Source organism: Lissotriton vulgaris, chromosome 2_2 (assembly GCF_964263255.1).
Source record: "Lissotriton vulgaris chromosome 2_2, aLisVul1.2, whole genome shotgun sequence".
Lineage (NCBI taxonomy): Eukaryota > Metazoa > Chordata > Amphibia > Caudata > Salamandridae > Lissotriton > Lissotriton vulgaris.
In genome coordinates, this window is record NC_141688.1 from 116,482,118 (window position 1) to 116,496,498 (window position 14,381).

Consider the following 14,381-nt stretch of genomic DNA (forward strand, 5'->3'; position numbering starts at 1 on the left):
TCCAGAGAGTGCAACAGTAGGGAAAGCGTTGGATAGCGGGAGGGTAAAAATTACTATTCCCACTCCAGAGCGTGCAACAGTAGGGAAAGCATTGGATAGCGTAGATGTAAAAATTACTATTCCCACTCCAGTGAGTGCAACAGTAGGGAAAGCGTTGGATAGCAGGAGGGTAAAAATTACTATTCCCACTACCAGAGAGTGCAATAGTAAGGAAAGCGTTGGGTAGCGTAGGAGTAAAAATTACTATTCCCAATCCAGTGAGTGCAACAGTAGGGAAAGCATTGGATAGCGAAGGGTAAAAATTACTATTCCCACTTCAGTGAGTGCAACAGTAGGGAAAGCGTTGGATAGTGGGAGGGTAAAAATTACTATTCCCACTCCAGAGAGTGCAACAGTAGGGAAAGCGTTGGATAGCGGGAGGGTAAAAATTACTATTCCCTCTCCAGAGAGTGCAACAGTAGGGAAAGCATTGGATAGCGTAGAGGTAAAAATTACTATTCCCACTCCAGTGAGTGCAACAGTAGGGAAAGCGTTGGATAGCGTAGAGGTAAAAATGACTATTCCCACTCCAGTGAGTGCAACAGTAGGGAAAGTGTTGGATAGCGGTAGGGTAAAAATTACTATTCCCACTCCAGAGAGTGCAACAGTAGGGAAAGTGTTGGATAGCGTAGGAGTTAAAATTACTATTCCCACTCCAGGGAGTGCAACAGTCGGGAAAGTGTTGGATAGCATAGGAGTAAGAATTACTATTCCCACTCCAGTGAGTGCAACAGTTGGGAAAGCGTTGGATAGTGTAGGGGTAAAAATTATTATTCCCACTCCAGTGAGTGCAACAGTAGGGAAAGCGTTGGATAGTGAAGGGGTAAAAATTACTATTACCACTCAGAGAGTTCAACAGTAGGGAAAGTAAATACTTCATATATGAATTAAAATAAATTAAATATTAACACCAATTAGTTAAAAGTAATTAACAACGTAATATAATATAATATAATAAATAATCAATTAAAAATACAAATACAAATTTATTATTAAAAATAATTACCTATTAATACAAATTATTTACCAATTACCAATTGCTTAACGATTAAAAAATATTTAAAAATTAAAACAAAAAAACCCAATAACTAAATAAAGAAATTAATTGATTACAATTAAATTACTTCCCACCCTATTTCCCTATAAACCCACAACCCGCAACAGAAAATAAATTAATAAAAGTAACATAATTATCAATTAATCAATTCTTAAAAATTAATTACCAATTATATTTCAATTAATTACCAATTAAAAATGTAATTAACAATTAATTCAAAATAAATACCAATAAATAAACTAAAATATTTAATGAATTATAATTATAATTAACTTACTTCCCACCCTATTCCCCTATAAACCAACAACCCGCTACAGAAAATACATTAATAACATTAACATAATTTTCAATTAATCAATTATTAAAAATTAATTACAATTACATTTTAATTGATTACCAATTAAAAATTAATTAACAATTAATTCAAAAGAAATACTAATAAATAAATTAACTTATTTAATTAATTATAATTAAATTACTTCCCACCCTATTCCCCTATAAACCCACAACCTGCTACAGAATTATATTACGCAACAATTAAATACCATAACATTAATTAATTAAAATAAATTATAAAATAAATATACACTTTTCACACATATACTTATATAAAAAACACTTTAAAAAATTGGATATTATTAAAAAATCGATATTAACTTACTTACCCCAAATTCGATATTTTTGTTGTCTATATTCTATCCATTCAATATTTTGGTTGTCTATATTCTGTTCATTCGATATTTTGTCCATTCTATATTTTGAATTTCATATTACTGCTATTCTATTTCATATTTTTGTTGTCTATATTCTTTCCATTCGATATTGTGTCCATTCTATCTTTTTAATTCAATATTAATGCAATTCGATATTTTTAACTCATTATTTTGACTGTATACCGTAAGGGACCGCTCTGAATCCAACACCATTCGCTCTGTAAAATTAATGCCTCCTTCTAGTTAGAAGTAAGCCTGGAAGGAGTTCATGGGGTTCTGTTATGTGAAACTCAGCGAAGTGCAAAAAAACTCTTCCGCACTGCGTGGAGCTCCGCAAGAGTGCATTAGATGAATGCCGTTCGCAGGGATTTTCAGAACCAGGTGCTTGTTCGCATTGTGCAATGATCGTGTACTGCACCATGCACAGTGCAAGCGGGCGCAGCTTCCTTTCTGCCACAAGAGTAGATTTTTTTACTCGAGTGGCAGCCTTCTCAACCCAAACGGTCGCAAGCATACATGACCACTCGCACTGAGAAATCTGACCGCCTGAGTTGAGCAATCTTGCGGCGTGGTTGATTTTCCACGCTCGCTAACTTGACGTTGACGATCGTGAACAAGAGAAAATCTCACGGGAAGTGGATTTTCCCCACTCCCGCTCGCCAACTGGATGTGAGGAAAAAACTAATAGGAGCGGAGTTTTTTGGAACTCCACGTAAACTCCACGTAAACACTCTGCAAAGAGTTCACTGCACTGCCCAGATTTAGTTAGAACCCAGCATATTACATGGTATTGGGTGGCATATATATGCAAAAGTACTCATATGCAAAGCCCCATCTTTCAGTAATAGGACTCCTCAAATTCAGTTTTTAAGGAGCAGCCTCCGCATTAACGTGCCCTATAAAAAGAAGTTTGCATCAATCAAGAGATCAGAACAGGTGAGTCTTTTTTGGGTGTGTTGTGAAACAATCTTTTCAGTGCACTTCCCACAAAATTGTTTTATCAATAATTATTAAGTGCAGTGACAAAAATATTGAGAATTAGACAAAGTTGAAGAGGAAACAGTTTCGCCTTTTGTCAAAATAGAATATGATTGCATGGGAAACCATGAGCAAGCTATACTCTTTTCTGGACCTCTGGTATTTAACTGCATTAAATTTCCAGGTGAAAAGTGACCCATCTTTAGTTCTCCTGTAAAGGTATACTGTGACTGTCTTCGATTGGGCTCTTTCTGAGGCTGAAAATATTAAACCCATGATTAATTTCACACAAACACAGCTGAGCCTCTGAAGCCTAATAGTTACATCTGCTGCCTGCTTGAATACAGAATACAGATGTGCTTAATTAAAAACTCGCTCAATTTGATCACTTGGGCATCCATACAGACATGTTGATTACATAAATTCTACTGTCTGACTGAATTTGTCACCCCTTGTTGAGAGACCGTGAAGTTATTTTTGATGTATTTTAAGTTCTGACTATGCAAAAGAATACATTATCTCGGACGCCCATGGCCAGTGCTACTGAATGTCGGCGGGCCGAATACCAACACTGCATAGTCTTGATTCCACTACCAGACAGTCTCTGTCTCTTTATCTCAGGGGTACAAGTTCCTACGTTTGTCACATTTTTTCCTGCCTTTTTTCTTCCTCCTCTTTCCCTTGTGTTTTTTTTCTTTCTTTTTCCCTAGGTCAAAATTAGAGGAGGAAAATAAATGCTGCTACCCAAAAATAAGTGCTGATGGGCCCCACTTGCAACGGGCTCAAATTAACTGCTGTTTTTAAGGCACACACTACAAACTGAATTGTCTCCAGAGAACTTCAGACAACATAGATCAAGAAAAACATTGCCAACCTGAAAGGTGCTTGAGCATGATTCAGAATCATAAGCATCTAATTTCTGAACAGGAAAATCTTAAGCTGTCACTGAATGGTTTAAAATATTTTGAGAAGGGAACTCTACAACTTGTAATCAATTAAACCACCACCGCCATTACCACAGTTATCTCTTTACAAGATAAATAAATACGTAAATAGCAAATAGATGTTTGATTCAATTTAGCAAATGGAGATTTAGACTAGGCACAAGTGTGACACACAGGCCTGGGAGACTACCCCAGAGTGAATGCATGAACACACAGCATGACCACAAAACGTCATACAATGTTATGTAGATATTTAATACAGTTACTCATGATAATTTCTTTAAATAAGGCATACATATTTCTCTCTTCTACAAAGAAATCGTACAAATCGAGACACCAATAGTTATTCCGATGTATATGAAAGACATCAAGCTCGTGATAGCAGAGGGATACCTACAGGACAGCGCCGAGACGTGGACCACCGTATGCAAGCACTACGACCGCAAAGTGCAGGCTGAAGGCCTGCTGGAGCACTTCATGGTCGAAGGTAGGTGCTTTTCAGTGATAATAAGAAGCGCTGGACTCTATGCACCCATAGAAAGGCCTCAGTTCACGAATGATTGGGAAACTCATGTTTTGTATCTATTCATTCAGATAAGCCACATGTATAATTTTATGGTACAGATTAAGGGTTAGTAGGATACCTACTCATAGTCGTTTTTACTAATGTACCATGTCTAATGTGGCATGGGTTACAGTGTGCCTCCAGGATATACTTTTGAGAAATACTTTCATAACCTTCATACAGTGATATTTTTAGGTTTCATTCATTTTTTGCAAAAATATCTATTACTCAGATTTCACAGATTTTCTGAAATGCCCACAGAGCCCCACTGTCAATACTATTACTGAAACTACTAGTTGTGCTACTTCTAGACCGCCTGGACCTCGTCCCGAACGGTTGCTCCCCCACGCTCCCTGGCTCCTGCTTGCAATCTTCTTTCCAGCGCCCACAGCTGAAGCGCTTTCAATCGGCCCTCGTGTGTGGTATCGTAGCTCTTATGATTCTTTAGCTTCACTTATTCATAGCGCTTTGTGCTTTGCTCATTGTGGTAGCGCTTTAACATAACTGCATTTGCTCACAGCTGAAGCACCTTCAATCAGCCCTCGTGTGTAAAATCATAGCGCTTTGTGCTTAGCTCATTTTGGTAGCGCTTTAACATAACTGCATTTGCTCACTGCTGAAGAACCTTCAATCAGCCCTCGTGTGTAAAATCATAGCGCTTTGTGCTTAGCTCATTTTGGTAGCGCTTTAACATAACTGCATTTGCTCACAGCTGAAGCACCTTCAATCAGCCCTCGTGTGTAAAATCATAGCGCTTTGTGCTTAGCTCATTTTGGTAGCGCTTTAACATAACTGCATTTGCTCACAGCTGAAGCACCTTCAATCAGCCCTCGTGTGTAAAATCATAGCGCTTTGTGGTTAGCTCATTTTGGTAGCGCTTTAACATAACTGCATTTGCTCACAGCTGAAGCACCTTCAATCAGCCCTCGTGTGTAAAATCATAGCGCTTTGTGCTTAGCTCAATTTGGTAGCGCTTTAACATAACTGCATTTGCTCACAGCTGAAGAACCTTCAATCAGCCCTCGTGTGTAAAATCATAGCGCTTTGTGCTTAGCTCATTTTGGTAGCGCTTTGACTTAACGGCATTTGGTAGCGCTTTTACATATTCGCAGCAGTATTCAGTCCTTTGCGCTTTCACTGCTTACAGTGCATTCCTTCATAGCTGGCATTGTACTGTGTTGGTTTCGATTCCTATCCCTCCCACCATTTTGTTATTGTGCTTTCCCCTGGCCCGCCTCCCCGCTACCGCCTCCCAGCTGACCCGCCCATGCTCCGCCCCTCCACTATCTATTAAAAGCAGATGTCCCAACGTGCAGCGTCCACGCGCTACGGCCGCGCCGAAGGTGCGCCAAAGGTAAGCCCGTCTACGCCCATCCGCGCCTGGACCGCGCCCAGCGCCAGACCCACTGGCCCCCGTACCACCCACCCCTCCCGCATTACTTACGATGCAACCACCCTCCTAGCCCTTAACCCCGGCCGTCCCCCCAACTGCGTCCATGCCGCTCCTGGACACACCCATGGACCCTTCTCTTGCAACTCCTGCAAGTTCGACGGCACCAAGAACAACTCCTCATCTACGAACACACAACAGATATCCGACACCAACCACCTAAAATGCATCCTGCTCAACACCCGCTCGGTCCACAGGCACGCAATCGACCTCTGGAATCTACTAGACACCATCTCCCCGGACTTCGCCTTCCTAACAGAAACATGGATGAACGCCTCATCAGCCCCAGATATCACCATTGCCATCCCGGAAAGCTACAAGATCATCCGTAAGGAACGCACCGACCAAACAGGAGGAGGCATCGCTATCGTCCATAAGAACTCCATCCGCATCTCAACCAGCTCAGACATCAACCTTGCCAGCGCCCGAACACCTTCACTTCCAGATCCACACCGACCCCAAGACCACACTCAGAGGCACCCTCCTCTACCGGCCTCCAGGACCCCGTGCACAATTCAGTGACGACATCACTGACTTTATCACCCCACACGCCCTCCCCTCTGAGGAATACATCCTATTGGGAGACCTCAACTTTCACCTGGAAAAGAGCAATCACAGCAGCGCCACCACCCTTCTGGACAATCTCGACAACCTCGGACTCAAACAACTTGTCACTACCCCCACCCACATTGCAGGTCACACACTCGACCCTATCTTCACCTCCAGCAAACATGTCTCATTCAGTCACACCACAGCTCTTCATTGGACGGACCACAGCTGCGTTCACTTTATCTACAATAAGACCACAATCCACAACCATCCTCAACCCACTCTGCGAAGAAACTGGAACAAAATCACCATCGACCAGATCTCCTCATCGCTTCTTCTAAACCCCCCCCGCCCACTCCTCAAACCCCGACCAAGCAGCCATTAACCTCACCCAATGGCTATCCAACAGCGCCGACATCCTAGCACCGTTGAAAAAACGTCAAATCAAACTAGGCAGCAAAAACGCCTCCTGGTTCAACGATGATCTTAAGAAATCCAAGAAACTCTGTCGCTCCCTCGAGAAGGCCTGGAAAAAAGACCCAAACACCAGCACCATGGACACCTTCAAAAACGCCACCCGCATACACCACCAACTAATCCGATCTGCCAAGAAAGCCGCATTCAAAGACCGACTAGATAACAACGCCCACAACAGCAAGGAATTATTCAACATCGTCAAAGAATTTACCAACCCATTAGCCAACTCCAACGACATCCCCCCCTCTCGAGCCCTCTGCGACTCCCTAGCTTCATTCTTCCACAACAAAATCGCAGTCATCCACAACAGCTTCGACAACCGACCCGGAGACCAACCCACCCAACCTTCTGCAGGACCTTCACCCCCCTTGAACATCCTTAATGACTGGAACCCAATCTCCACTGAGGACACCATCCGCCTGATGAACTCCATCCACTCAGGATCCCCAACTGACCCATGCCCTCACCACATCTTCAACAAAGCAGACTCCATCATAGCACCACACCTCCGAGATGTCATCAACTGCTCCCTCAACTCCGCCACCTTCCCGGAAAGCTGGAAACACGCAGAACTCAGCGCCCTTCTGAAAAAACCCACAGCTGACCCCACCAAACTCTAAAACTACCGCCCCATCTCGCTTCTTCCATTCCCGGCCAAAGTCATCGAGAAAGCTGTCAACAACCAGCTCGCCACCTTCCTCGAAACCAACAATTCCCTCGACTCCTCACAGTCCGGCTTCCGAGCCAAACACAGCACTGAAACCGCCCTCATTGCAGCAACAGACGACATTCGAACTCTACTGGACAATGGAGACACAGTCGCCCTCATCCTCCTCGACCTCTCCGCTGCCTTCGACACAGTATGTCATAGCACCCTTTTACAGCGCCTCAGAAACGTCGGAATCCAAGGAAAAGCACTGGAATGGATCCCCTCGTTCCTCACCGGAAGAACCCAGAGAGTCCGCCTCCCACCATTCAAGTCAGAGGCCACTGAAGTCATCTGCGGCGTGCCACAAGGATCGTCACTCAGCCCCACCCTCTTCAACGTATACATGAGCCCCCTTGCGGCCATCGCTCGCCAACACAACCTCAACATCATCTCCTACGCTGATGACACTCAACTGATCCTCTCACTCACTAAAGACCCTAACACTGCCAAAACCAACTTACACGAAGGAATGAAAGAAGTAGCCGAGTGGACAAAGCACAGCCGTCTGAAACTGAACTCAGACAAAACAGAAGTCCTCATCTTAGGCACCTCCCCCTCCGCCTGGGATGACTCTTGGTGGCCAGAGGCCCTTGGAAAAGCACCCATCCCGACGGACCATGCACGGAACCTGGGCGTCATCCTGGACTCCTCACTCTCGATGACCAGACAAGTCAACGCCGTTTCATCATCTTGCTTCAACATTCTTCGCATGCTCAAAAAAACATTTCGCTGGATCCCCACCGAAACTAGAAAAACGGTCACCCACGCACTGGTCACGAGCCGCCTGGACTACGGAAACATCCTATACGCCGGTACCACCGCAAAACTCCAGAAAAAACTCCAACGCATCCAGAACGCTTCAGCCAGGCTCATACTAGACATCCCGCGTAAAGAACACATCTCTGGTCACCTAAAAAACCTCCACTGGCTCCCCGTAAATAAGAGGATTACTTTCCGCCTCCTAACCCACGCACACAAAGCACTTTACGAACTTGGACCCGAATGCCTCAACACACGACTGTCCTTCTACACCCCCTCCCGCCAGCTACGATCCTCCAACCAAGCCCTTGCCACTGTACCTCGCATCAACAAAACCACCATGGGAGGTAGATCCTTCTCCTACCTGGCAGCTAAAACCTGGAACTCACTTCCCACTCACCTTCGCCTTACTCAGAACCACCTAGCATTCAGAAAGCAACTTAAAACTTGGATATTCGACAAGTAATTCCCCACCCTTCTTCAAGCGCCTTGAGACCCTATGGGTATGTAGCGCGCTATATAAATCTCTTGACTTGACTCTTGACTTGACTAGTCATGATAACAATAATATAGATGGAAGTCCTGCAGTACTAATCACAACAACTTAATGACTATAATGCTATTACAAAAGTCCACCCACTTACTGTAGACGTTTCAACAATAAACAAGGAGAGACAGCTGCCATCGTCAATATCTATCATAATGGTATCATCCTAATCCAATCCAACAACCACAACCTCAACTTGATCGATCACATTTTTCCGCTCATTAAAGAGAGTCACTCTAGTATGCCCCTCCTCCTCATCCATTGATGCGGATGTCTTCAACTCCTATCCAACTCCCGAATTTAGGCAGATTTCCCAGACCCCAGCCCACCGACATTACCTTCACACCTCATCGACAACCCCACAACACACGCCACCTTACAACCACCTCAAGCAGTAACAGCACCAACTCTCTCACCTTCACTCCTCACCCAGCATTTCGTCCCCTCCATCCCCCCTCACCTTCACTCCCACCACCCCCCTTCAGCTTAACAGCCCCTCCAATTCCGCATTGGATCCCAACATTAACACCCCCCAAACCACTCACCCTGCTCTCCATATCTCACCCCCACCTCGCCTTTACTCACAGCACCTCCCATTGGCCCGTCAGCACCACCCTTACCCCCACTGCCCTGGTCACTGCTGTATCTAATGTAATCACTACACAGTCTACTCCCTCTATCCACCCATCCAATAATGAAACTATCACGCCTGACTCCAGACTTGACCTGATACTATCAGCACTTCAACAAGTCAAATCGGACATCCGAACCCTTCACGACCTCATTTTACAACAAACCAAGTCCACTTGCAGTAAACAGGAATACAATCTGTCCCCTATCCCCAAGAACTATAGTCACATCCAACGGCGCCCTGTAAACTCCCAAGCCCATAGGTCTCCACGTTGGAGCACAGTCCCACACCTTAATGCCTCTTCCCGCCCTATCAGGGGGTTAAACTGTGGTATCTATGGTTCTGTCTATCTATACTCTCTCCTGTCTCTATTGCTTAGAATGCTCCCTCTAGGTTCCTTGCTTAGTGTTCTACCCTTGTCAGTTACTGCCTGGTTCCTGTACAGAGCTGACGTTGCTTCGTGTCTGCTGTGAAGGTTACTGAATAAAGAACCAATACTTAACCAGCCTCATTCCTGCCTTTGATTGGAATCTGGATTTAACATTTGGCGACGTTTGGGATTTTTTTTCCTGAATCCTTCACATTCTCAGCACCCACTGAAGCACTGGGAGGCCTACTCGACCATCTGAAGGCGCAAGAACTTCTTCAACAAGCAACGCGCTTCCTCTTCAAAAGGTCCTATGTAACTTTTAAATTTTTGGCTGTTCTTACCGGTCCTGCGCCACCTTCATCTCGTCTGCGCACCTCTTTACCCTCGAGCGAGTCTTCCTCGAGCGCCATAGACTCTACGTTCCCTTCCTCGAGCGAGCTTCAGCTTGAGGATTCCACTCGAACGTACCTGTCTGAGTCTTCTACTCCGGCCATCTTCGTCCCTCCTCCCAGTCAGCCTCCGCGCACGTCACAGTTCTCCGCCTGGTCCGTGACGGAGTGACGCGCCTCACGTTGTTTCACTCCTACGTGACTCCATATTGGTGAAGGTCACGCAAGTCTTCTTTCCTCATTTGCATGCGCAGTCAGTTTCATGCGCTCGTTTCTTCAAACTCATCGTTTTTTTTGTCACGTTGAGCTACGCATTCGTCATCATATTTACAGCGTTATTTCCATTTTTATCCATTTTTCATTACGCTGTCCTGGATTTCAAGCAACTTATTTGATTTCAGGTTTGGTTTTCGTCTGTTCAAGTCTTTGCTTCTGCTTCTACCACGGCACATCTCCTTGATTTCTACTCGATGATGTGCACATCTTACCAAGTACTTTAACCCTTAATTGACTGACACTGTTTTTTTTCTTTCGTTTTTTGTGTTTTTTCTTGTTCTGTTTGTTTTATTGTGTTCTCTGCACACATTGTTGCCTTGACATGTCTCAAAATATTGTCACTCCTCCTTATTTTCTTCCTGATCCTGGTGTACCTAAAACTAAATGGAAACAATGGTTCAAGGGTTTTGGCAGTTACATTATTGCTTTAGATGGTCAGAAATATGAACCAGACAGGAAATTAGCCTTACTCTATAACAGTCTTGGAGCAGAAGGTCAACGCATTTTTGACCATTTACCTGTTTCGCCTCAACCTCATGAAACTGAGTGGGATTGTTTTCAAGAAGCTGTTTCTAGGTTAGCCAAATATTTCATTGACGAAACTAGTGTTGTGGTAGAGCGTCACAAATTCTATACCAGACATCAATTTGAGTATGAGTCAATTGATACTTTCTTGACAGAACTTAGAGTTTTGATAGCAACTTGTGAATTCGATGGTAATATTGATTCTTACCTCAGAGATCAAATAGTAGTTAACTGTTATAACAAAAAGGTCCAAGAGAGATTGCTTTGTTGTAGGGATCCATCTCTCAACGAAACTCTTGATCTTGCGAGAGGAATCGAGAGATCTGTCTCTTCTCAAAGGGTTTTGAACAAAAGTAAAGGTGATAGTTTAACTGAAACTGTCAATGCTCTAAACATCAAACCTAAACCTTCCCTATTTAAAAACAAAGATGCCAGAGAACCTAAAAAAAGCTTTGCATGTTTCAGATGTGGTTCTTCTTCACATCTTGCCAATTTCAAAGGTTGTCCGGCTCTGAGTAAAACTTGTCTCAATTGTAAACGTACTGGTCACTTTACCAGAGTATGTAACAGAAATCCTGTAAAAATTAATGCGATTGAAAATGTTGAGTTTTCTGAACCTGAGAATGTATGTACAGTTGTTTCTTCTAAAAAGATTGTTTTGTACATTGATGCTGAGTTGGATGATGGTGGTCCCATCTGCGATATCACCATTGGTGGCACAGTGATCCAAGTGACGGTGGATTCTGGTTCTCCGATCACCTTTGTCACTGACATTTTGTTTAATTTACACTGGAATTCTTCCCAATTATTCCCTCCTGATATTCACACCATTTCCTTTGGTGGGCATTCCATTGACATGCTGGGATTCTTCAATGATACCATAAAGTTTGAGGACAGGTCTATTTCTACCAAAATATATGTTGCTAAAAATGGGTACAACATTTTGGGTTGGAAAGATCAGGGCAAATTCGGCATGGTTTTAAGACCAGGCACTTCTTGTCCTATCTCCTTAGTTAATGTTTGTTCCTCCTCCAATCTTGACCTACACCAACTTTTAGCCAAACATAGTGCTCTTTTCAGGGACAAGCTGGGTCTTGTTCATGACTTTGAGCATCACATTGTTCTCAAAAAGGATGCCATTCCTGTGGTCCATAAAGTCAGGAATGTTCCCCTTTCTGTTAGGTCTCAACTCAAATTACACTTGGAGCAGCTATGCCTTGACAAAGTTATTGAGCCTATTAATTCTTCAGAATGGGTCGCCCCCATCGTTATCGCGAAGAAAAAGGGTAGCAAAGACATTAGACTATGCATTGATCTAAGGTCCTTAAACAAAAACATTTTAATAGATTGCTTTCCCCTGCCCAAAATCCAAGACATGTTGGCTCAACTTGGTGATTCTAAAGTTTTTTCGTGTTTGGACTTAAGGTCTGCCTATCACCAGGTTGAACTCTGTGAAGACTCCCGTGATTTGACTTCCTTTAATACACCTTTTGGTCCCTATAGGTTCTTACGCATGCCTTTTGGGCTTGTGTCTGCTGCCTCTGTCTTCCAGAAGCTCATGTATAAAATGTTTGGCAATTGCAGCAATGTGTTGGCTTACCAAGATGACATCCTCATTTATTCTAAGTGTGATGATGACCATTTAAAGAAACTGTCTGAGGTGTTGAACATTTTGGAAACCAATGGTTTTACTGTAAAGAAAGAAAAGTGCAAGTTCATGGTTGATAGCATTGATTATCTTGGCCATCACATTTCTAGCAGTGGCATCTCTCCCAAACAAGACCTTATCAAAGCTATTGTCGATAGTCCCAGTCCGGAAAACAAAGATCAACTTAGATCTTTCCTCGGTGTTTGCGAGTATTATTCAAGATTTGTGGATTGTTTTGCCTTGCAAACTGAACCTTTAAGAAAATTGCTCAGAAAAGGTGAAAAGTTTGTTTGGGATGATTCTCTTAACAAGACTTTTGTGCACTTAAAGAACCTCATTGTTCAAGCCCCCTCTCTTCATTCTTTCAGAGATGATATTCAATCTATTGTCACGGTGGATGCTAGTGGCATCGGTTTAGGGGCTGTCTTGTCTCAGTTGGTTGATGGTGTGGAACAGACAGTTGGCTTTGCTTCCAGATCCCTTTCTTCTGCAGAGCGCAGATACAGCACCATTGAGAGGGAAGCTCTGGCCTGTCTTTGGGCAACCAAACATTTCGAGACTTACCTCTGGGGTAGAAGATTTATTTTGGTGACCGACCACAAACCCTTGGTGTTCCTTTTGTCTAACAAAGACCACAGTAATCTCAGTCCTCGTTTAATCAGGTTACTCTCAAGGATGTACGATTTTAATTTCTCTATCTCTCATATCCCTGGTGGTAAAAATACCCGTGCTGATTTCCTCTCTAGGTGTCCCCTTAAGGATTCTGATAACTCTTCTTCCCTTTGTGAGGACTCCGAATGTGTTGTAGGTATGGTTGATGGTTTGTTATTCTCTGAGAATATCATCAGCAAGGATGAGTGGTTGGATTGTGTTAAATTAGACAAGGTCCAAAATGTACTCAAGGGTCATGTCATCAAGGGCTGGCCCGATGACAGGAATCTTGATTCTGGTTTACGTTTATTCGCCATAGTCAAAGATGAACTTACTGTTGAGGATGATTTTTTGATGAGGGGCTCTTTGTTAATTCCTCCCAACAAACTCAAACTGAAATTGTTGAATTTGGCTCATTTGGGTCATTTAGGGATCACCGGCACCAAGAAAAGGTTACGACTCTACTACTGGTGGCCTAATCTTGATAGTGATGTTGAAAATTTTGTGGGTAGGTGTTCCTGTTGTTTTGAAGCTGACAAGTCTCTCAAGCTGCGGAATACTCCCCTTATTCCTGTTCCTTATCCTCAGGGCCCCTGGGAGAAACTGGGCATTGATTTTATTGGTCCCATGTACAACTTGAAGCCTCATCTAAGATTCGCCTTAGTCTTGGTGGATTATTTTTCCAAGTGGGTTGAGTGCAGGTTCATGTCTGATCCTTCCACGGTTGGTGTCATTGATTTTCTGGAATACCTCTTTCACAGAGAAGGTATCCCTAAGTTTCTAGTCTCTGACAATGGTGTCCAGTTCAAGTCCCAGGTCACTCAAAAGTTCTTATCCAATCTTGACATCAAACACTTGACTGTTGCTCTTTACAGTCCACAAGGAAATGGCATGGTTGAAAGGGTTAACAAAATGCTAAAAGACACTATCCAATTAGCCTGCATGCAAAATCTGGATGTTTCCAAAGCTGTTAAAGAAAGGTTGTGGAGCTATCACAACACACCCCATTCCACAACTGGTATTACCCCTTTTGTCTTGTTAAAGAAACGTTTTGGCTCTTCCAAGCTTAGCCCCCCCTGGGTCCTTGACAAAACAAAGGTAGAT

General features: G+C 43.4%; 1 protein-coding gene across 1 annotated transcript in view; it reads left to right on the forward strand.

Moving 5' to 3' along the window:
* LOC147729122 (uncharacterized) overlaps window positions 1-14,381 on the forward strand; it is a 172,834-nt gene that overhangs the window by 118,386 nt on the left and 40,067 nt on the right. The window contains exon 4 of the mRNA XM_086959869.1: window positions 4,048-4,218. Within this exon, the coding sequence (XP_086815995.1) occupies window positions 4,048-4,218 (171 nt within the window). The remainder of the gene's footprint in view (window positions 1-4,047; window positions 4,219-14,381) is intronic.